The sequence below is a fragment of the Mesoplodon densirostris genome, chromosome 6, assembly GCF_025265405.1.
Source record: "Mesoplodon densirostris isolate mMesDen1 chromosome 6, mMesDen1 primary haplotype, whole genome shotgun sequence".
Taxonomy (NCBI): Eukaryota; Metazoa; Chordata; class Mammalia; order Artiodactyla; family Ziphiidae; genus Mesoplodon; species Mesoplodon densirostris.
The window spans coordinates 7,403,139-7,426,348 of record NC_082666.1 but is presented as its reverse complement, the minus strand read 5'-3'; the positions used below and the strand labels follow the sequence as shown (position 1 = coordinate 7,426,348).

The window sequence follows — 23,210 nt, the reverse complement described above, 5'->3', positions numbered from 1 at the left end:
GCTGGGTGCAGGCATTTTTATCCCCATTTTCAAATGAAACTCAGCCCAGGCTAAAGGCCGTAGCAGCAGAGGTCCTGAAGCTTGGGCATGAACGTTCTTGAAGTCAGCCTCGTCCCCCAGCCTCAGTGGGCACGGCTGGTGGGGGCTTGGCTGACAGGTGCCCCCTTGCTCTCCAGAACCTGACTCGGGAACAAGCCGACTACTGCGTCTCCCACATGAAGCCCTACGTGGACGGCAAGGGCCGCGAACTCCCCACTGCTTTTGACTACGTTGAATTTACCCGCTCGCTCTTCGTGAACTGAGCCTCTGCTCGTAGGTTAGCCTGGCCCACGCTGCTTGCCCTGCCATCGCCGTGCTGCATGTCAACTCATCTCTGTGCTCTTAAGAAAAATACTCCAGTGTTGCTTTCCATTGTAACCTTAACCTGCTTAGCTTGGGGTAAGACTTAGTAGAAAACGATGCTTCAGTAAACTGCTCCTGGTCCAGTCGCCAGTGCCATGTTGCTGTGGGGACCCCTTCCTGTCTTGAAGCCAGCTGCCCCATTCCGACTGCAGAAATATCTAAGCCGCTGGCTAGTTCCTCTTTTGTTCTCCCTCCCAATTTTCTGTTTCCACGTAAAAGACAAATAAATGACTCCCCCCAAAGCCTGTCGTGTCTTCATTCAGCTTCCATCAGAAACGTACAGCACAGATGTAGCCTCACCCCACCTGCCTCTGTGCTTGGGACTCCCCCACCTCAGGTGGCCACCTCTGCTGCCAGTTGGTCCAAGTCCTCTGTTTCCCGGGGTCCTTGTTCAGTGAACTCGCTGCTTAGCTGCCACACCTTTACCATGCCCTTGGCATCGCCAGCAGCCAGAAGCTGAGTCTGCTGACGATTGAACTCAAGACAGTAGACCGGGCTTTCATCCTGGGTTTGCTTCATCGAAACTGTGGGTTTCTGGGAGCTTTTCCGGAGATCAAACAGCTGCACATCACCTTCAAGGAGAGATTCGTGGGGTAAGAGAGGCCCAGAGCAGCAGCCTCTTCACAGTCTCCTGTGCACAAGATCAGTCTGTTACTCAGTTCAGCTCTCCACCCCATACAAGGAAAGTCATCCTCACCCCACATACAGTCTCCCCAACCCAGAGTTCCAGGTACAGGCTGGGCTCATGTCAACTTCAACGCATCTGAGCTTGGTGTCCATTTCCTACCTTCCCCAGAAGCAGCCGCAAACACCAAAGGGCGCACTGGGGACCAGCGCACAGCGAACAGGTACTTGTGGGACAGCTGCAGGGAGGTCAGGGGCTGGGCCTGCAGCATGGAGTACAGATGGACGTGGCCGTCGGTCCCTGCACTCAGGAAGAGATTCCTAGACAGGATGCAGGGCAGACAGCCAGGCAGGGGATGAGTGCTGGGGATTCAGGTGCAGCTGGGGGCTTCCTGCCAGACTCCTCATGGGCTGTCAGGCTCATGAGAGGCCTCCCGAGGCCCCCAAACCCGGGGTCCTCCTCGAAAGTAAGGGGCCGACTCCCTGGCGCCAACCCCAGGAGCTTCGGATACTGGGGCTCAAACGGGGAAGACCTAGGCCCAGGGCAGACCGCAGGTCCTTTAAGCAGTGCTATGTGTGGCCTGGTGGGACTCCCTCACCCTCCCTGTGCCAGAGGCCCCGTGGCTGATGGAGGAGGCTCCGGCCCTCCCTACCTGTGGAAAGGGGAGCAGCTCACAGAGTAAACAGGGCCGCCGTGGGGAGAGAAGGTGAACTGTGCCGGGGCCCGCAGGGGCACAGAGCTGGGCATCCGTGTGAGGGCAGGCTCCTCCGCTGCCAGGGAGCACTTGAGCGGGAAGCCGCCTTCCGTGCCCAGCACAAAAAGGCTTGGGTCAAAGCTGGAGAAAGCCACTGCTGTGGCACCCACCTCGGTCTCCCCCCGGGGAGGCTGTGGAGAAAAGAACAGCAGGGCAGAGCTGAGGGAATCCGCTCACGGTGCCCCCAAGGAGCCCAGGCACGTGCGTGGACGCCGTAGCCCTCAGTGGCTCCCGCCTGCCTGCCCCCACGCTCACTGGCTCAGGGGTCCCACAGCCTGGGGCTGCCTCGGGGGCCCATTTCCAGGGCAGCAGCCTCGCCCCTGCGTACCTTCTTCAGCTTGGTGCTCCTGGGGAGCTGCTGCATGGCCAGGGCGAAGCCCTTGCTGAGCTGCAGCCTGCCAGCCCCGACCGCCAGCCAGAGCAGCACCTTCCCATCAGTGGCCACGCTCAGCACCTGGAAGCGGCGGCCGTGCTGGGGACCCGGGAGCCAAACCACCTGGACAACAGTGTGCAGGGCCGAGCTGAGAAAGGACACCTGCCCCACCTCCCAGCAAAACCAGGTGTCCCTCCCCCCTCCCCCTCTCTTCCAGGGAGACTTCTGCGGGGAGGCCTGGGAGCCACCTCACCCACCAGAGGGTTCCAAGGTCCCCCCAGTTCCAGCAGAAAACCAGGACAGTGGGGACTGCGGCTCTGATGGAAGGGGCGGGTGTGACTCATGGCCCGGGAGCTCCGAGAATGCCAGAGGCAGCTGTTCCAACTGCCAGCTCCCTGGTGACCTTCTTCCTTGGCTGTGGCGAGCAGGCGCCCCCTCTCCTGCCCCGCGTCGTGGAGCAGGCCCGCGACATCAAGGCGCAGGCCGGGAGGACGTGCTTCCCCACCCGCCAGGCAGGCCGCTGCTCTGACCTGGTACACGGGGTCCGTGTGCGCATCGTCCGTCAGGCCCGTGCGCCAGAGGAGTGGGTCCTCCGGATGGCTCATGTCCCACACCAGCACCTCGCCATTGTACAGCCCCCCTGTGGGACCAAGAGGGCCTGGGCAGGAGCCGACCCACGCAGCAGCCCAGCTTCCTTCCCACCCACTGAGCCAGGACGTGGGGCCACTTTCTCGAAAACAGTCCTGAGGAAGAAACGTCCTGGTCCCCGGGCCTCACACTCCAGCCTGCTGTACCCCACCCCAGGAAGCTTCTCCCACTGCCAGGCTACCATCCCCCACCCAGCACCCTCCATTCCCTCCAGCTTCACCTGCCCCCTTTCCCCAACGTGCACAGCTCGTCACCTCTGTCAACTCCCCAAGGGTGCCAGCTTCGTCCTGCCTCTTGTCCCGACCAGGCCGCACCTCTGCACGGCCCACACCCCCTCAAGACTCAGCTAAGGACCTGCCGCCGCCTCCAAGCTCTGCACCTAGCACGGGCACCCCCAGCATCCTCACCTGAGCCCAGGGGTCAGGACCACCTGTGGTCTCTGCTTCCCCCACAGACCTGCCCTGGCCATGACCAGGGGCTGAGGGCCCAAGGGAGGGCTTTGGCCACCCTCTGCAGGGTGGGAAGCAGAGGCAACTTAGGCTGGTCGGCTCACCTGCAATGTGGGATGGCTGCGTGGGGTGGAAGGCTAGGCACATGACGGCGCTGGGCACCTCCACCACCACCGACGGCTGCTGCGGGTTCAGGCCTCGCCGGTCCAGATTCCAGGCGCACACGAAGGACTTCAGCGTGCTCCAGTCCCCATCATCCAGCCTGCACGGACGAGCCTCAGCTAGCTCTGCCCCTCGGCCTGGGCTTCATCCCAACCCACCCTGCCCCCACCGTGCTCCTATCACCTGACCCACCTTCACCCCCTACTCCCCCGAACAGGTGAGCCTCTGTAGCCCCATCACACACAGACACTGTGCTGGGTATCGAAGCGGCAGAGGCTCCTCTGAGGCACCGTGAGGGCATGAGTTTCTCTGGAAAAGGATCTCCAGGTGGGCGAACCTGGGCATATCAGGAGGCAGCTCTTGGAGCAGGTGAGGCAGGCCAGGGGCTCACTGCCCAGTGCTGGCAGGTGGGCACTTGGAGTCCCTTCCCTGCCCTTTTCCTGCCGACCTGATGCCCAGGCAGCCTTGAGAAGGAAGACTCCCAGAATGGCCAAGCTCTGGGCCAACCCCTTACTGCACAGACAGGGGGACAGAGGCTCAGACGAGGGTCTGAGGACCCTCCACTGCCCCACACCCAGCTCTGCTGCCACTCACCGGCCATAGGCACAGGCCACCACAGAGCCAGTGGTGCTCCAGGAGACACCAGTCACATGCAGACCCTGTTCTTGGGCTGGTGGGTAGCCCAGGGTGTGGAGGCAGGTCACCTGCAAGAGACAAATCATCCCCAACCCTGAGCCCCAAAGCCGCCCAGCAGTGTAACAAAAAGCACACAGCCTTGGGCCTCCCAATCCCTAGAAGTGATTCAAGTCCACCGTCCAGCCCTAAGGGAAAGTGTGGAGCCTTCATCCCAACATCTCCCCTAACAGGATGCTTCCAGAAACCCAGAAGGAAGGGCCTTGGAAACTGAGACAGACGCCAGGCTCCAGATCAGAGCTGGACCCTGTACTCACATCTGTTTCAAAAGCTTTGGCTTCTGAAGCTGGACGGTGGTGATGGTTGCACAACAATGTGAATATACTCAATGCCACAGGATTGTACAGTTAAAAATGGTTAAAATGGTAAATTTTATGTTATGTGTATTTAAACACACACACACACACATTTTTTTTTAAACTCTGGCACCTTGTTTCTCAGCCTATAGGTGGCCAGCAGCAGCTAATGAGAAGGCTGGCGATGCTGGCCACGGCGAGGGATTTTGCACCACAGATACACTTTCCAGGAAGTATTTGCACCATAGACCAAAACTCCTGTGAATAGTTTCACACTTCTTGACCTCATAACCCCATATAAATAAACTATCCAATGGAAAGAATCCAAAATCTGTAAGAAGCTGCACTGTGCACTGCTAGTGAGAATGCAGAACAGTGCAAGAACCTGCACTGTGCACTGCTAGTGATAATGCAGAACAGTGCAGCCGCTGTGGAAAACAGTCTAGCAACTCCTCAGATGTTAGAGATACCATATGGACCAGCAATTCTACTCCTAAGTATATACACAAGAGAACTGGAAACACACACCTGTACACAAATGCTCACAGCTTGATCCATAATAGCAGAGTGTGGTATATCCCTACAACAGAGTGTGATTCAGCCATAAAAGGAATGATGCACTGATAGACGCTACAACACAAGGACCCTTGATAACACTCTGCTAAGCAGAAGCAGCCAATCACAAACACCACTTGTTATATGATTCCATTTATATGAAATGTCCAGAAGAGACAAATCTAGAGACAGAAAGTGGAGCAGTTGCCAGGAGGTGCGGGGGAAATGGGGACTGACTGCTAATGGATATGGAGTTTCTGTTTTGGGGAGGTGATGAAAATGTTCTAAAACTGACTGTGGCAATGGTTACATACCTCTGGAAATATACTAAAACTCACTGAACTGTACACTTCAAATGGAGAATGATATGGGATGTACATTATATCTCAATAAATCTGTTATTTTAAAACAAAGCCATACAGTGGGGCCAGGAGGTAGAGAGGGCATGAGAAAAACTTTGGGGGTCTGGTGACATTCCATTTCTTGATCTCGGTCCTGGTTCTACAAATGTTTTCACTGTGTGAAAAGTATGGACTTGAACACTTGTAATCTGTGCATGTGTTTATGCATGTTTTATAAATTTAATAAAAGTTTATATTAAAAATAAACCATATACATAATGTATCATAACACCATTTATAATTGCAATGATCAGTACAATTTAAAATCTAAAGATGAGAACGCAGAGGGATGGAAAGATGGGCCGTTCTCGGGACTTCCCTGGTGGCGCAGTAGTTAAGAATCCTCCTGCCAATGCAGGGGACATGGGTTCGATCCCTGGTCCAGAAGGATCCCACATGCCACGAAGCAAATAAGCCCATGCACCACAACTACTGAGCCTGCACTCCAGAGCCTGCGAGCCACAACTACTGAAGCCCGTGTACCACAACCACTGAGCCCACATGCCACAACTACTGAAGCCCGTGCACTCTAGGGCCCACATGCCGCAACTACTGAGCCCGAGTGCTGCAGCTACTAAAGCTCGCATGCCTAGAGCCCGTGCTCTGCAATGAGAAGCCACCGCAATGAGAAGCCCACACACTGCAACAAAGAGTAGCCCCCACTCGCCGCAAGTAGAGAAAGCCCGCAGGCAGCAACGAAGACCTGACGCAGCCAAAAAAAAAAAAAAGATAGGTGGGCTGTTCTATACCTTCACTGATGGGTATGTGTTTGCCAAGATTCAACACAGCACACAGGATGAGTTTACTTGTATGGAAAATATACCTCAACAAACCTGACTCCAGAAAAAAAAGTTTATGGTGAAACATCATGTAGCAGTTATAAAGGAACAAAAGTCTATAATGGAAAAGAATCTGAAAAAGAATATATATATATATATATATATATATATATATATATATATATAACTGAATCACTTTGCTGTACACCTGAAGCTAACACAACATTGTAAATTAACTATACTTCAATTTAAAAAATGGTAATAGGGAATTCCCTGGAGGTCCAGTGGTTAGGACTCCACGTTTCCACTGCTGGGGGCTGGGATTCGATCCCTGGTCAGGGAACTAAGATCCCACATGCCTCAAGTAAGAGTTCACATGCCACAACTAAAGATCCTGCACATGGCAACGAAGATCCCGCGTGCCACAACTAAGAGCCGGTGCAGCCAAATAAATAAATATTAAAAATAAATAAATGGGGCTTCCCTGGTGGCGCAGTGGTTGAGAGTCCGCCTGCCAATGCAGGGGACACGGGTTCATGCCCTGGTCCGGAAAGATCCCACATGCCGCGGAGCGGCTGGGCCCATGAGCCATGGCCGCTGAGCCTGTGCATCTGGAGCCTGTGCTCTGCAACGGGAGAGGCCACAACAGTGGGAGGCCCGCATACCGAATGAATGAACGAATGAATGAATGAATGAATAAATAAATAAATGGATATATATATAGAGAGAGAGATAGACAGATGGATGACATCTGTAGCAACCTGACAACACAGAATGGGTTTTGCTTCTGAAGAGAGAAGACCCCAAGATTGGTCACAGTGCCTCACAGCAGTCAGCCACACCCACATGGAAACAAGAGGCAGGACACGACACAGCAAAGAGGTCAAAGGTTTCAGGGGGCGCCCTGGGTCACCTCTTCCTCATCTCTAATTCTGAAGTGTTCAGCCATGTTGTCACTGATTTTAGAATTGTGAAGTTACAGACCTTCATTAAGAGTGGCATCTCAGGGCTTCCCTGGTGGCGCAGTGGTTAAGAATCCGCCTGCCAATGCAGGGGACACAGGTTCAAGCCCTGGTCTGGGAAGATCCCACACGGCTGGGGAGCAACTAAGCCCGTGCGCCACAATTACTGAGCCTGAGCTCTAGAGCCCACTAGCCACAACTACTGAAGCCCACGCACCTAGAGCCCGTGCTCCGCAACAAGAGAAGCCACTGCAATGAGAAGCCCACGCACCGCAACGAAGAGTAGCCCCCGCTCACCGCAACTAGAGAAAGCCCGCGCGCGGCAACAAAGACCCAATGCAGCCACAAAGACCCAACGCAGCCAAAAATGATAAATAAATAAAAGAAAAGAAAAAAAGAGTGGCATCTCAGGCTTTCCGGGGCTACTAGAGCCAAGGACGGCAGTGAAATGTCAAGGCCAACACCTACACAGCGGGAGTAGAGACAGAACCACCAGACATGTCAGCCAAAACAGTAATTCCACCAGGAAGAACTAATCAAAATATTGATGCAAAAGAAAAACAGTGAGAGAGAGATTCGCTTCAGTTCTGTCATATAACAGCAAAATCTGAAAGCACTACTCCTCTGCCCAACATTCAGAAAGGCAAGAAACTTCAGGGCCATGAGGGGACCGCACGCCACATGGCCACCCAGAGGGTGCTGCCCAACCCCCCTCCCATTCACGTGTTTCCGGAGGATACGTGTCTAGAAGTGAAGCTGCTGCTGGGATGTCCAACAACAGGGGACTCAAGAAAGGCTGGTGTGTCTGTGCAGTGGGACGTGATGCAGGTTATAGGGGGACTGGGGCCCCTCTACAGGAACTGACGTGGAAAGCTCTGGTGAGTGAGAAAGGTCACAAACAAAATGTACGGTGCTTTCCATTTTTGTTTAAAATGCTCTTAATGACAACCGTAGTAGCACTAATGCTATGTGTCAGTGTAGCATGGGAAAGGCCTCTGAACCAGTGCTCCCACTCACTGTCTACGTATTACATGTTCTGTATTTCTGCGACGACTCAATTTATTATAATGAACATGTATTGCTTTTGTAATCAGAAAAGAATAGTCTTTAAAGGGGGAGAAAGTAATACACAGGTGGACCAAACTAATGCACAGAAGAAGGGTGGAAAAGCCTCAACAGTTAAGTACAAAAGCTTAACCTCTCTAAATGCAACTGTAAAAGGGGGCAGGCTGAGCTGAGCTTTTAACATTCATTACCTTCTTCTTGTGCTCTGCTTAAAAAGATACAATGACTCCACACTTTGGTGTGGACTTGGCAACTATTTTTCAGAGGGATTTTGAGGATTTCTCTCAAATAAACAGACTTTCCCATACCTATCAACGATTTGGTGGGAACAGGGCAGCTATGTATCTGGAAATAGATAGAAGGAAGATAGAAGAAGAGGAGGGGAGGAGAGGAGGGCTTATGACCTCTGAATACAGAATTATCTCCATTTCTAAAGGAAGAAAACGTTGTATAAGAAAAGTTTTTACTGCTTGCTCAGCAGCCTGTCCACAGGCAACACCAGGGTGGAGCAAAAGCCACCAAGGGGCCCTCCTTCATTCAGAGGTTACCTGATCTCAAAGCAGAGGCTGTGTACCCAACTGGACATTTGAGTTGACAGGGTGACAGCTCTGAGCTGTGCCCCGAGACCAGAAAGACTTGGCGATGCTGAAGTCACTAGAGCATGGAAGTGAGACCAGACAGACCAGGACTCAAACTCCAGCTCAGCCACTTACAGCTGTATGACTGTGGACAAGTCCCTTAGCCCCTCTGACTCTCATCTATAAAATGGAGATCATGGGAATTCCCTGGCAGTCCAGTGGTTACGATTCTGCCAGGGGCCCGGGTCTGATCCCTGGTCGGGGAACTAAGATCCCACAAACTGTTCAGCGCGGCCCATAAAAAATAAAAAATAAAAATAAATATAAAATGGAGATCAGGATAGCACTACCTCATACAGCTGTCCTGAGGGACAGATGAGTTGGCACAGAGAGTGCCTGGGGAAACACAGCTGAGTGGTTAAGAAAATAAGATCCAGAGTCACACTGTTCAGGCTCAAATCCTGCCTCTACCGCTTACCAGCGGTGAAATGGAGATAACAAGGGCACCTACTTCAAGGGCAGCAGGGAAGGCCCAGTGACTTCTTAGCTTAGTACCTGGCAAAAAGTAAGAGCTCGGTGAATGCTGTTATTATTACTGCTGGTGTTACTATTATTTGCATGGCACAAAAGAAGGACGTAAAAATGGGGTAGAGCCTCAACCTGAGGCATCCCAGGCCCACACCAGCCCATCCCTACCGTCTGCTGCTGCTCGGACCAGTTCACCTCGAAGCCGTCAAACGCGTGGCTCTGCCAATTCTTGTTCAGCTCTCGGGTAACCATGGCCTCCACTCTCCGGAGAAAGGCCACAAGCCGGGGGCCATCATACTGGGGCACAGACTGCAGGCTGACTGGCTCAGGGGCCTCGGTCTGCACCTCAGCATCTGCATGCTTCCGGGTCTGGGCGGACGCTTCAGCAGTGGCAATGCTGGCCGTCTGGCAACTTTTCTGGAGAAGGAGATCGAAACACAGTCACCAGCCAGACATACTCCCAGCATCACCTGCCCAGGGCACTCATCCTCCCCCAAGGATAAATAACAACGGGCCGCAGTTCATTCTGTCTGTCCCCTTCCTCTAGTAACTAGCCCATCTTTCTTTGTGGCATGGGTGAAGACAACCCACTGAGAGGGATACTTGACCTCCAGCTAGCCAGTCGGAGCACTCGGTCCCTCCCCCAGCCACAGTGATTGGTTTGGGGTGACCCAGTGAGGGCCTGACCCAGGACTTTCGGTGACACTCTTTGGAGGGGTCAAGGGAGGGCCCTTTTTGAAAATACGGATATTAAGAAGAACCAGGTCATCTTAGAGCCAGCAGTGGCTGTCTTAGCCAGCGCTGAAGAACCTCAGACCTGGCCACCAACAGAACACCCCTCTTCTCCCCCAACTTGGCAGCCAGCCCTCTCCAGTAGCGTACCTTCCAAGGTGCCACCGTGATCAAAGGACACATGTGTCTGTGATGAGCTAGCTGGGAGAAGGCAGACTACTCCCCAGCTGCCACTCCTCTCCACCCTGCCACCTGTCTCCTGTTCCTTGTCCCCTGTTTATCTGGGCAGAAGGACAGACATCAGATCAGGGAAGGAGATGCAGCCTCCCTTTCTTGAGGACATGACCACTCTTTACCAAGTGAGGGCCCTGATACCACTGAGATGACTGTCACCCACAAGAGGCTCTGCTCATGTGGCCATTTACCAGGCACCTGCACCTACAGGACAGTGACGAGGCCTGGACCCCTGTGCTCTCTGCTCAGACTTGGGCATCAGGACAGTGTTAGTAAGCCTGAAGGAAGGGGGCTGGCCGCACACAGGCGTAGCTCTTGTTAGAACGTGGAGAACTCAGCACTTGTCACCATGCTCCTCTTCACATTCAACTTAATTCTCTCTTTGCTTGTCCATCTCCCATTAAACTCTGAGCTCCTCCAGCATAAGAACTTCCCTGGTGGAGCAGGGGTTAAGAACCCACCTGCCAATGCAGTGGACACGGGTTCAAGCCCTGGTCTGGGAAGATCCCACATGCCGCGGAGCAACTAAGCCCATGTGCCACAACTACTGAGCCTGTGCTCTAGAGCCCGTGAGCCACAACTACTGAGCCCGCCTGCTGCAACTACTTAAGTCCACGTGCCTAGAGCCCGTGCTCTGCAACAAGAGAAGCCACCACAATGAGAAGCCCGTGCACCACAACGAAGAGTAGTCCCTGCTCACCACAACTAGAGAAAGCCCGCACGCAGCAACGAAGACCCTGCACAGCCAAAAATCAATTAATTAATTAATTAATTTTAAAAAGAAAAAAAAGAAAGAACCCTGTCTAGCTTTACATCCCCAGCACTTTGCATGGTATTTGACAGATAGTACAAGTTCATTCATACTATACACACACACATTTTATTTCTCTATTCAACATCTACTTGCCAGGTGCTGTCAGGCTATTATGGATATAGCAGTAAACAAACGTGCAAGATTCCTGTGCCCGAGGAGCTTACACAGAGGTTGGGGACAGACAAATAAACACACAAGAAAAACATAATGGAACACAAGTGGCGCTAGGTGGACGCAGAGGTGTGGGAGAGAACGGAACAGCTGGGGAGGCAAGTGGGATGGGATGGCGAGGGAGCCTCTGGGGAGATGGCATTTGAGCTAAGGTGTGAAGGACAAGGGGAAAGCTGCAGGAAAAAGGGTTCCAGGAAGGGGTTGGGGGGAGAACAGAACAAAACCGTATGAAGAAAAGGCCCCATGCTTAGAGGCTGGACGGCAGGCAGCGTAACTGGGAGCAGAGGGTGAGGGAGGGCAGCCCAAGGGCAAGGTCCAGGCAACAGAAAGTCTGTGAGCCAGGACAAAGGCCTAGGGATTACTTTGCAGTATAAGCCACAGGACCATGATGAGAACCAGTGGATGGGGTGTCCCTGAACTGAAAGTGAGGGCAAATTCCAGGAGAAGAGAACACAGAAGGCTTTCTGTTAGACCCCCTTTAGACAGATGCCTCTCAGACATCCCCATGGAGGCGTCGAGGATTTCTGAGACTGGTCACAAGGCATGAGGCTCCAGAAAGCATCCAATCACAGATGTGACTTGAAGCCACAAGACGAGGAGTCCACTGAGGGAGCATGAACACTGATCAATCAATGGATGGGCACAGGAATCAGAAAGTAAACACGCCGATGGGATTTCCCTGGTGGCACAGTGGTTAAGACTCCAAGCTCCTGGGCTTCCCTGGTGGCGCACTGGTTGAGAGTCCGCCTGCCGATGCAGGGGACACGGGTTCGTGCCCCGGTCCGGGAAGATCCCACATGCCACGGAGCGGCTGGGCCCGTGAGCCATGGCCACTGAGCCTGCGCGTCCGGAGCCTGTGCTCCACAACGGGAGAGGCCACAACAATGAGAGGCCCGCGTACCGCAAAAAAAAAAAAAAAAAAAGATTCCGAGCTCCCAATGCATGGGGCCCAGGTTTGATCCCTGGTCAGGGAACTAGATCCCACATTCATGTCACAACCAAGAGTTTGCATGCCACAACTAAGGAGCCCAGGCACCACAATTAAGGAGCCAGCACAATCAAATAAATAAATAAATAATTTTTTAAAAAAAAGAAAAAAAGAAAGTAAACATGCCGAGCCAAAATATTAAAAGACTGTGCGTGAATCTCAAACTCCCCGGAAGCCTCAAAGATTGTAACAGTACCAGTTATTAAGTGCTAATTGAGGCACTGTCCCCATAGCTTTACCTGTATCATCTTTTTTTTTTTGGCTGTGTTGGGTCTTCCTTGCTGCCCGTGGGCTTTCTCTAGTTGTGGCGAGCAGGGTCTACTCTTCATTGTAGTGTGCGGGCTTCTCACTGCAGTGGCTTCTCTTGTTGCCGAGCATGGGTTCTAGGAGCACGGGCTTCAGTAGTTGCGGCATGTGGGCTCAGTAGTTGTGGCTCGTGGGCTCTAGAGCGCAGGCTCAGTAGTTGTGGCGCACAGGCTTAGTTGCTCTGCGGCATGTGGGATCTTCCCAGACCAGGGGTCGAACCTGTTTCCCCTGCATTGGCAGGCAGATTCTTAACCACTGCACCACCAGGGAAGCCCCTACCTGTATCATCTTATTCATGCTCATGACCACCCTATAAAGTAAGTCCTATTTTTTGCGTTTCTAAGGTTAGCACTGAGACACAGAGAAGTTAAGTAACTCACCCAAGGTCACACAGCAAAGAGGCAATCACAACAGAGCTTGAACCCAGGCATTCTGACACACAACAATGAATTATCTCTCAGTCAAGGTGTTTTCTCTCAGTCTAAAATCCTGGCCACTAATCACATCAGATGAACTCAAAACAATGTTTCTAAGAGAATGTTACATGAATGTCTTAATGTAAAAATTAATGTAAAGTCACAACCACAAGCAAAAATGTCCAAAGAGACAACAAGCTCTTAACTTTTCAGGTATTGCTATTAGTGTTCCTTTGCTGTTTGCTTATTCAGGCAAATAACAGATGCCAAAACACTAAGGAAAATTTATGGAGGGAAATTTAACTAAAACTTAACTAAAAAACTTAAAACCAATGACACTGCACCCATTAATTTTTTTCTGTTAACTGGTAAGAAGCCACTATTATTCTCTCTTCACTCTGGGACACCTAAGTCAGTTCCCATGGTTCGAGATACACATAACTCACCCGACCCTGACCCATCTAGGGATGAGGCCCGGAGGCTCCCGGGGCAAGGGCTTGCCCACGGCCGCCACATACAGGGTGGTGCCTTCTTCCATGCCAGGCAGCATGGGGCTGTCGCCAGGGCGTGGCTCCTATAATAAGCCCTCTAAGAGGTGAGAGGAAGAATTCGGGGTGAGCAGGATCCTTGCTCCCTGGGCAGGTGACCATTGTGGATGCTGGGCCTGCCGCATGCCTTCTGCACCTCAGAGGCACCGCAGGGGAAAACAGGTGGGACCCAGCCAGACTTTGATCACACTGGGACATGTGGCCAAGAAACAGGAGAACCATTCCCAAACCAAGATCCTCAAACTCTGTGCAGCCTTCAGCGGAGAAGGAAGCCGGTGGGACTCAGGGAGCAGAGTCCAGGTGGCAGTCCTGCCCTCCGGTCCCAAGAGAGCCTACAGACACCCAGAATGTCAGGGCTCCTGCATCTTGCTGACGAAGGAAACCGAGGCCCAGAATGGTGAGGAAATACCTTCTAGAGAATCTGTCCTCCCCATAGGGGCCAGTTTTCCCAAAAACTTCCTACCCATGATGCAGGCTGGGCCCAAACACCAGGCCTGTAGCTACTGACTGGACGAGAAGCAGAGACTAACCAGGCCAGGCCAACTGGGTTCTCTCAGGGAAATTCACACCTGAGACAAAGACTCAACAAGATAAACGGCACACGCGTGGAAATGAAACACAGTGCCAACAATCAGCCAGCGCCACAGTGCAGACAGGAGACGCGCAGAGATAGGCCTCACGGGGTGTGTGGCAACAGGAGAGCTGAGAGGTGGAGGGAGGGTCCCAAGCCGCCTAGCTTCTGATTCCTGCCCCTTTCTCCAGACCAGCTGCATCTCCATGCCAAGCCCAGGAGACACCTACGCATCCTAAAGAAAAGCGTCCAACGGGAGCTGGTTGGCTGGTTTCTGTTACTTGCTGCCAGAGCCCTAACCCATACCTAGGAGGGCTCCGTCTCCCAGACCACCACCCCACAAAGCCCCACTTCGGAAATAAGATGCCGCTGCTGGCCTCAAGGACTGGTCGATCAATTTCAGGAACACTTCTCATGACTGAGGAAATGGCCCTCATGGGCCAGGCGACCAGCCACTCTCCAGCAACAGGTGGCAACAGTGGCCCAGAGGGGTGTTCTGTGAGGGAACTGGACTCTTCCCCACCTTCAGCCCCAAAGGTTAAAGGAATCCCATGTCAACAGTGCCTACGCATGATTCATCATTCAGAAACTGTCCAGCCAGGGGCTTCCCTGGTGGCACAGTGGTTAAGAATCCTCCTGCCAATGCAGGGGACAGGGGTTCGAACCCTGGTCCAGGAAGATCCCACATGCCGCAGAGCAACTAAGCCCATGCGCCACAACTACTGAGCCTGCGCTCTAGAGCCTGCAAGCCACAACTACTGAGCCCACGTGCCACAACTACTGAGGCCCACGCGCCTAGAGCCCATGTTCCACAACAAGAGAAGCCACCGCAATGAGAAGCCTGCGCACCGCAAGGAAGAGTAGCCCCCACTCCCCGCCAACTCGAGAAAGCCCATGTGCAGCAACGAAGACCCAACACAGCCAAAAATTTAAAAATAAATACATAAATAAAATTAAATTAAAAAAAAAAGAAACCCATTCACACAGTGTCAACATGCAGTGGACAAACTTCAAGGTTGTAAGTAGAACACACTTTCTTATTAAAAATATACCTTCTAGATCTCCTTGACTAATGATTATAAAACATACCAACTGGGACTTCCCTGGTGGCGCAGTGGTTAAGAATCCCCCTGCCAATGCAGGGGACATAGGTTTAAGCCCTGGTCCGGGAAGATTCCACATGCTGCACAGCAACTAAACCCGTGCACCACAACTACTGAGCCTGTGCTCTAGAACCCTCGAGCCACAACTACCGAAGCCCGCGTGCCTAGAGCCCGTGCTCTGCAACAAGAGAAGCCACCGCAATGAGAAGCCCGTGCACCCAACTAGAGAAAGCTCGTGTGCAGCAACGAAGACCCAACGCAGCCAAAAATAAAATATATATCTAAATAAATAAATGTAATAAATAAATAAACAAAACATACCAATTATTTAGTAATAGCTCTTCAGGAGGAAACCATATGAAATATACACATCAGTTGTGAGACACACCCCTTTGTAATATCTGTTAAAAGGGGGGTTGGATGAGGAAATACAGAAACACACAGAGAACAGGCAGAGGTCTGGGACACCGTGCAGCTGAAGGCTGAGCCCCCCCACTCCCCTCGGCAGTAACCACCACCAGCAAATACGGAGCACACAGCCCATCATTTCACCCCCAAAACCCACCTGAGCCGCACACCTGACTCCAGAGTAGAAGAGGACCTCAGAGACCATTCTAGACTAGCGTCGTCGATGAGCAGGGCCCCAGAATCACCGGGAGGCTCCTAATAGACAAACTGCTGCTTCCTCCCTGTACAGTTTCTGGTTCAGTAGGTCTAGGATGGGGTCCTAGAATTTGCTCTGCTAACATGCCCCCAGGTGATGTCATGGGGAGGGCACTCAGACCCCAGATATGGGCCTAGCCCCTCAGCTATATACTTCCCGTGGCCACACCCCAGGCCCCAGAGCCCTCATCTCTGCCCTCGAGGTGCAGACAGTGCTCATATCGCCCCCCTTCCCCTTCTCCGGGGACCCAGGTTTCACCTGGGGTAGGATGGGGTGAGACAGGGCTCCTCCCCAGGCGCTGAGAAATGCTGCCAATGTGAACATGGCTCGGCACTGTCACTGCCACATCCATTCAGGCTCACTGCTGCTCCCCCTCCCTCCCTCCCAGAATTTCCCTTCCCCTCAGGTTCTCTTCCCAGCCCTACCTTCCATGTCCTTTCCTTTCTGAGTCTTATACACACACCTGATGATGCTCAGGTGTGATGGGAGCTGAGATGACTCCTGACCTAATTCAGTGGCTCTTTATCAGCATATCAACAAAATTTGACCCTGGTGTGAAATACATTTTGATGTTAACTAGCAGCAGCTGTATGATGGGACGATCTTGGATATAAAGTTGATGGGAATTCCCTGGAGGTCCAGTGGTTAGGACTTGGCACTGTCACTGCTGGGGCCGGGGTTCAATCCCTGGTCAGGAAACTTAAGATCCTGCAAGCCTCACAGCACAGCCAAAAAAAAAACCAGGTTGAGCTGAGTAGATTTTGTGATGCAACATAGACAATTACACTGTCTCTTGTCTCGCTGGTGTGACACTTCCAAGAGTGTGGGGGTAACTGAACCCAGAACCAACATCAAGGTACTTTAAGGTATGACCTCCCGTTCTTTTTGTTGTTGGTTTTTGGGGGATTTTTTAAAAATATTTTATTTATTTATTTATGGCCCCGTCGGGTCTTAGTTGCAGTGTGGGCTCCTCGTCGTGGCTCATGGGCTTCTTTCTAGCTGTGGCGCGTGGGCTCCAAAGCACGTGGGCTCTCTAGTTGAGGCATACAGGGTCAGTAGCCCCACGGCATGTAAGATCTTAGTTCCCTGACCAGGGATCGAACCTGCATCCCCTGCACTGGAAGGCGGATTCTTAACCACTGGACCACCAGGGAAGTCCCTGACCTCCTGTTTACTTGAACTTGCCTCTTGAGTATATCAGGGCAGCAAACAGTTACTCAAAGGATGACTTGGAGCTGAGAGTCAACCAATGAAGACAGTGATGATCAACATTTGCAAAGAAGCTGGGAGACCATGTTATGCCACACTACCTTTGAGTTATAACTATTGCAGGCTATTCTGGTGTTGTCTTTGCATGTGCCTTGGAAAAAAAAAAAAAACCTAGTATCAAAACTATTAGCAAACTCCAAAAGGTTGAGAACCACAAATCTAATTCTTGAAAACCTGTAAAAGGCCAAACCCCAGGTTAAAAACAAACACCCTCCAGCAGGGGGTTCCATATGCTACAGAACCCACCAAGGGGAGGAAGCAGGAAGAGGGAGGCGCAGACAGGTAGGCAACTAAGTTTAATTCAAAGCAGGAGGGGAGAAATGCATCACAATCATGCCCATGGATGACAGGACACAAGAAAAGTATTCAATTCAGTATTTCCTGGGGGCCTTTGGGACATGCAAAAGCACACAAGACCCACACCCTGCCCTCTGGGGGCTCAGAGTCCAAAGGGGACAGACTGGAATGCCCAAAATGCAACTGCTGATAAAAAAGTTCTAGGGGCTTCCCTGGTGGCGCAGTGGTTGAGAATCTGCCTGTTAATGCAGGGGACACGGGTTCGAGCCCTGGTCTGGGAGGATCCCACATGCCGCAGAGCAACTGGGCCCGTGAGCCACAACTACTGAGCCTGCGCGCCTGGACCTGTGCTCCGCAACAAGAGAGGCCGCGACAGTGAGAGGCCCGCGCACGGCGATGAAGAGTGGCCCCCGCTTGCCCCAACTAGAGAAAGCCCTCGCATAGAAACGAAGACCCGGCACAGCCAAAAATAAATAAATTAATTAATAAACTCCTACCCCCAACACCTAAAAAAAAAAAAAAAGTTCTAGAACTAGATGGTAGTGATGGTTGCACATTGTGAATGTACTTAATATCACTGAATTTACACTTTAATATGGTAAATTTGGGCTTCCCTGGTGGCTCAGTGGTTGAGAGTCCGCCTGCCGATGCAGAGGACACGGGTTCGTGCCCTGGTCCGGGAAGATCCCACATGCCGCGGAACGGCTGGGCCCATGAGCCATGGCCGCTGAGCCTGAGCATCCGGAGCCTGTGCTCTGCAACGGGAGAGGCCACAACAGTGAGAGGCCCGCGTATCGCAAAAAAAAATATATATATATATATATGGTAAATTTTATAAGTATCTCACCACAAAAAATGGAAAAACGCACCCTACATTCTGATAGGGTCAGAAAGGTAACTCTGCTGGAGAGTAGGGTGGATTAAATTAGTGGTTCTGAAGTTTTGCCACACATTAGAATAACCTGGGGAGCTTTTATAAAACCAGACTCCTAGGTCACACCATACCGATTAAACCAGAATCACTGGAGGTAAGGACCAGACATTCATATTTTTCAAGACTCTCCAGGGCATTCCAGGGTCAGCCAAGTTTGAGAAAGCAGATGAGTAAGGTCAAGGCGATCAGGAGCCCTTCACCTCAAACAGCTGACTGGCTGACGGACCACTGACACTCATGATCCCCCCCACCTGAACAGAACTGGGATCTCAAACTGTTTTCTGAGGAGCATCTCATTTAATCCCATAGAAGTATTCTACCAAGAGCTATTTTGCAGAAGACATCGCATGACTGGCCCAAGGCCAAGCCCCCAAAGAGTCTGTGCACTCAAACCCACAGACTGGCCCCAAAGTCCAAGACCCTGTCCCTCTGTGAACCAATCGAAACAGGACAAGAAAAGTCAAATCAGGCCAAAGATCATTAATACTTAAAAAAAAAAAAATTCATCACTGGGACGTAAAAGTACATTCCAATATTGCACCACTAGGTGGGCCAAGCAAAGAACAATTTTCAGCTTTTCCAAAGTAACTTACAAAAAAAAAAAATTAAGAAGTTGCATACAAATTTAGCTAAAACACTCATCACAGGGTTTGTCAATAAGAGAAAAACTGGAAACAGTCCTTCAAAAGGGAATGATTAAATAAAGTGAAGTTATAAAAAAATTTTTAAACACAAAGATGTTCAGGGTGTACTGAGTGAAAAAAGTGGGTCTACAAAATATTACGTACAGTGTGATTCCATTTTTGTAAAACAAAAATGGGAGAAAACAGACAAAACAAAAAAGGAGCAGGTATAAACCAAATGCCTGGGGAGTGAGACTGTGGGGTGGTTTTTATTTCCAGTCTTTGCTTATCCAGATTTTTTTCTAAATTTTGGACACAGAAACTTTTATAAAGAGAAACAAGTTAATTTGGAAAAAGCAATTTACCACTTTCCTCTGACCCCTGTAACAGTCTTACAACTTAATAAAGAATGTCCTTAATTAGACAGGAGAGACTGATTCAACTGAAACACCTGAGATGAAAGCCTTTACACCTCAAGTATTAGAATCAGCTCTTAGAGCCCTACGGGTTAAAACTATAGCTACAAGAAAATCAACAAGCCTCCATCTCATTCTTTGTTTAAAAAAAAAAAAGGAAAAAGTTAGACTGAGTCAGTGGCTCCCAACCTGGAATCTTTTAAAATCTGTATCTTGGACTTCCCCAGTGGCCCAGTGGTTAAGAATCCGCCTGCCAATGCAGGGAACACAGGTTTGATCCCTGGTTCGGGAAGGTCCCACATGCCGCGGAGCAACTAAGCCCGTGCGCCACAACTCGTGAGCCTGAGCTCTAGAGCCTGCGTGCTGCAAGTACCGAAGCCCGCGCACCTAGAGCCCGTGCTCTGCAACAAGAGAAGCCCCTGCAATGAGAAGCCTGCACACCAGCAACAAACAGTAGCGCTGGCTTGCCGCAATTAGAGAAAGCCCGCGTGCAGCAACAAAGACCCAACGCAGCCAAAAAAATAAATAAAAATAAAATTAAATCGGAATCTTCAGCAAACAAAAGCTATTTCAAGTATTTTTTCAAAGCCAGTGAATGTGAATTACACATTTACCTTCAGTAAAGATGGATAGATATAACTAAACTATCCGCTGCCTTTGCTTTTAACTAGAACCATTTCTATCCAGCATGGTGAAGTGTGAAGTGCTTTGAAGCCAGATGAAATCTGGCTTGAGACCTGCAGACTGCTGGCCTGAGGCAAGAAACCTGTCCTCAAGAGTACGACACCGTAGAAACCTCATTGGGATTGGTGCTGGTGAGGACATGGCCTCTGCAGGTTCTAACACCTGTGTGGCAAGCTAAGCCTGAGCTTCCTCTGCTGGGAAATATGCAGCCCCCTTGCAATGCTCATTTTCACCGAGGAAAAGCCAACATCCTTACAATGACGAGCAAGCCCTATACTTGACCTGCCTCTCCTTACCCTCTCTGACCTCACCTGGAACTATTCTCCCCCTCTCGTTCCTCTCCAGCCCCACCTGCCTCCTCACACCCACCAGACTGGCTCCAACCCCAGGACCTTTGCACTTGCAGTTTGCGCTCCCTGGACGGTTCTACCTCAGGTATCCACTTGGCGAACTCTCTCACTCCAAGGCCTTGCTCAAACATCACTCTCTCCATGAGGCCCGCCCTGCAGCCCACCTCTCACTCCCCAACTCAGGCTTTCTAATCCCTCGCCCTTTTTCTTCTGTCCATGTCCACTGCTCACCTCTAACACACAGTATACTTATTTATTACATACACTGTTTAGTTCCTGTCCGATGCAGACAAGCGCCCCGTGTAAGCTCCGGGAGGGAGCTCGCCCACTGGTGACGGAGGAATCGCCACCGACGCAGCAGGGGCTCCAAGTCTACCCACAGATCCCCTCAGAAGCCCTGGCCCCCTGCAGCCCTGCCCTCATCTCAGACCACCTCGTCTGTGTGCTTTGGATTAAACTACGTACTAGAAAACGGGTGTATCTCGACCTGAAAATGCAGTTTGGTCGTGTTTTTTAAGTGAAAGTTAGTTTGAAATGCCTAAAAACCGCAGTTCACACGAAATCCTTCAAAACGTGGGGTTTTTAGAGGTTTTAAAGAAAAACTCTTTCGTTGCTATTCAAAGACTGGGGAAATTGAGACGAGGGTATCCCAAAGGGTTAGTTTCTGCGAGTTAAAATATAAAAATAAAACGGTGTTACCTCAGAACCTGGCCCGGCAGCCGCGCGAGGCCCCTCGCCCTCCCGCCCACGTCGCCCCGAGCCAGGCCCGCGCCCTCACCGTCTCCCCGCGGTTGCCCTGGACGCCCCTCCACTGCGAGGGCACGGACGCCACACCCAGGGTCTCGTCCTGCAGCGGCCCGGGCCGCTCGGGCCGCTCGGTGCTCGCAGCCCCGCCTGAAGCCAGCGCCTCAGCACCCGCGCTTCCCGCGCGGCAGAGCTGCCCCGGCTGCACGAGGGTTGCCGTGGAGACGGCTCCGCCCCCCCCTCCCCCACCCCCACCCCCGGCGCCGGCGCAGTCCGACGCAACCTTCGCCCCCGCTCCTCCTGAGCGGAAGGCTGGGAAGGTGAGGCTATCGACGCCATTTTTGAATTTGTCAGCGCGTCTCCTCCTTTTCCTCCTCCTCCTTCTCCTCTTCCCGCCCCCCCAACAAAGACCCAAGAAGAAGAGATAAATTATTATTTTCCTACGGTGCGACAAGCAATACCAGTCTGGATTCTCCAAACGCAGAGGGAGCCCGCTTGGGGCATGCGCGGCTACTCTGGGTGGGGAGGGAAGTGCGGAAGCGACGCGCTCGTGCCAAGTTCAAAGATGGCGCTGAGCCGCCAGGCGCGGAGGCGAGGGCGGAAGGCTGTGGCCGCGGCGGGCTGGAGTTGTGGGGCCTCGGGGTGCAGAGCTGGCGCAGCAGCTGAGAGCTCCAGTTGGCGACCACCTCTAAGCCAAGTGCTCGCCGTCTGATCCTCAGTTTCTGCCACAATAGAATGGCGATTTTAAATACCCATATGCGGATCCAGTGTGGTTGAGTAGTTGGAAGGCCCAAATGAGGTCGAATGTAGAAAAATGCTTGTTAAACCGAAGTTAAAGGCCCGAACAACTACCAATTACTGAGTATCTACCGTGTGTCAGGTAGAACCCAGAGCTTTCTGTATGTTGATCTTAATAATCCTTAAAATAACTCTATGAGGAATCAGCTGTTACATATCACTTGAGGGTGCTGATTGTCTGAAAAATAACTGCCCCAGATCACCCATAAAGCCTGCATCACATTTGCCCAACACTCCCCGGAAAGCTGCTTGGCCCCAAGGCCCTGTTCTGAGCCTCTTGGCAAGAATACTCTGGCCAGGTCATCTGGGCCGCTTTCCTCCTATCCCTGAACTCTCAGAGGGATGGAAACCTGCCCAATCAGAGGCCCCTCTGTACCCACGACTGAGTCCTCATTGGGACCCTGTTCCAGCCAAGGCCATGAGGACGAATTAGATTAGCAATACTGGAAAGAATGGAATGCAATAGAAATTTCTTCCTAGAAAGAAAGTAGAACCAAACAAAATTCTCCTGGTGAGGCCCTCTTAACACTAGAAACATTTGCAAACATCACCAAAGATTCCAAAAATCACATTCAAAAAGAAGCTCAATGGGCCTTTCCTGGTGGTGCAGCGGTTAAGGCTCCACACTCCCAGTGCAGGGGGCCCGGGTTCCATCCCTGGCCAGGGAACTAGATCCCACGTGCATGCTGCAACTAAGAGTTCGCATGCCACAACTAAAGAGCCGGTGAGCTGCAACTAAGGAGACTGCCTGCTGCAGCTAAGACCCAGCACAACCAAATAAATAAATGAATAAATGAAAACATCTTCCCAGCAATCAATAAAAAACGTTAAAAAAAAAAAAAAAGAAGCTCAAGGCTGTGGGAATCAGGAGGCTTGGATATGAAGGCCCCGGCTCACCGCAACTAGAGAAGGCCCGTGCACAGCAACAGAGAACCAACACAGCCAAAAATAAAAAATAAAATAAATTTTAAAAAAATTTTTAAAGAAGAGAAGGGTGGCCCACGGTATTAAATGTCCCAAACAATTGCACGAGAGTAGTGGGAACAAAAGCCAGCCTGAAGAGGGTTTAGGAGGGAAAGGAGGAAGTAGAGAAAGTAATGGATAGTATTGGGAAGCTCAACATAGGAAGTAAGTGTGAGTGTAAATTGGTAAAACTTAATTGGAGGGTAATTTGACCTTAAAGTGTGCCTCCTCTTTAATCCAGAAATCCTACTTCTGGGAATTTTTCCTGAATCAACATCTGATTCACACAGACATTGAGACCCAAGGATATTCAGC

At 51.4% G+C, this 23,210-nt stretch overlaps 2 protein-coding genes across 8 annotated transcripts in view; one reads left to right on the top strand and one right to left on the bottom strand.

Annotated features, from left to right (window-relative positions):
- The window catches only part of SPTAN1 (spectrin alpha, non-erythrocytic 1), a 61,767-nt gene extending 61,123 nt beyond the window's left edge, over positions 1 to 644 (top strand). For all 7 annotated transcript variants that reach the window (XM_060102321.1, XM_060102320.1, XM_060102324.1 and 4 more), the window contains one exon: positions 177 to 644. In XM_060102321.1, coding sequence (XP_059958304.1) covers positions 177 to 302 — 126 coding nt within the window. In that variant the 3' untranslated portion in view covers positions 303 to 644. The remainder of the gene's footprint in view (positions 1 to 176) is intronic.
- DYNC2I2 (dynein 2 intermediate chain 2) lies at positions 645 to 21,638 on the bottom strand. The gene is made up of 10 exons (XM_060100445.1): positions 21,596 to 21,638; positions 21,169 to 21,434; positions 9,439 to 9,687; positions 4,008 to 4,117; positions 3,356 to 3,513; positions 2,685 to 2,794; positions 2,110 to 2,277; positions 1,680 to 1,912; positions 1,190 to 1,347; positions 645 to 974 (listed from the first exon to the last, which is right to left on the bottom strand). Exons 1-10 carry the CDS (start codon positions 21,636 to 21,638, stop codon positions 736 to 738), a joined length of 1,734 nt encoding a protein of 577 aa, XP_059956428.1. The 3' UTR covers positions 645 to 735.
- Between the last annotated feature and the right edge of the window lie 1,572 nt (positions 21,639 to 23,210).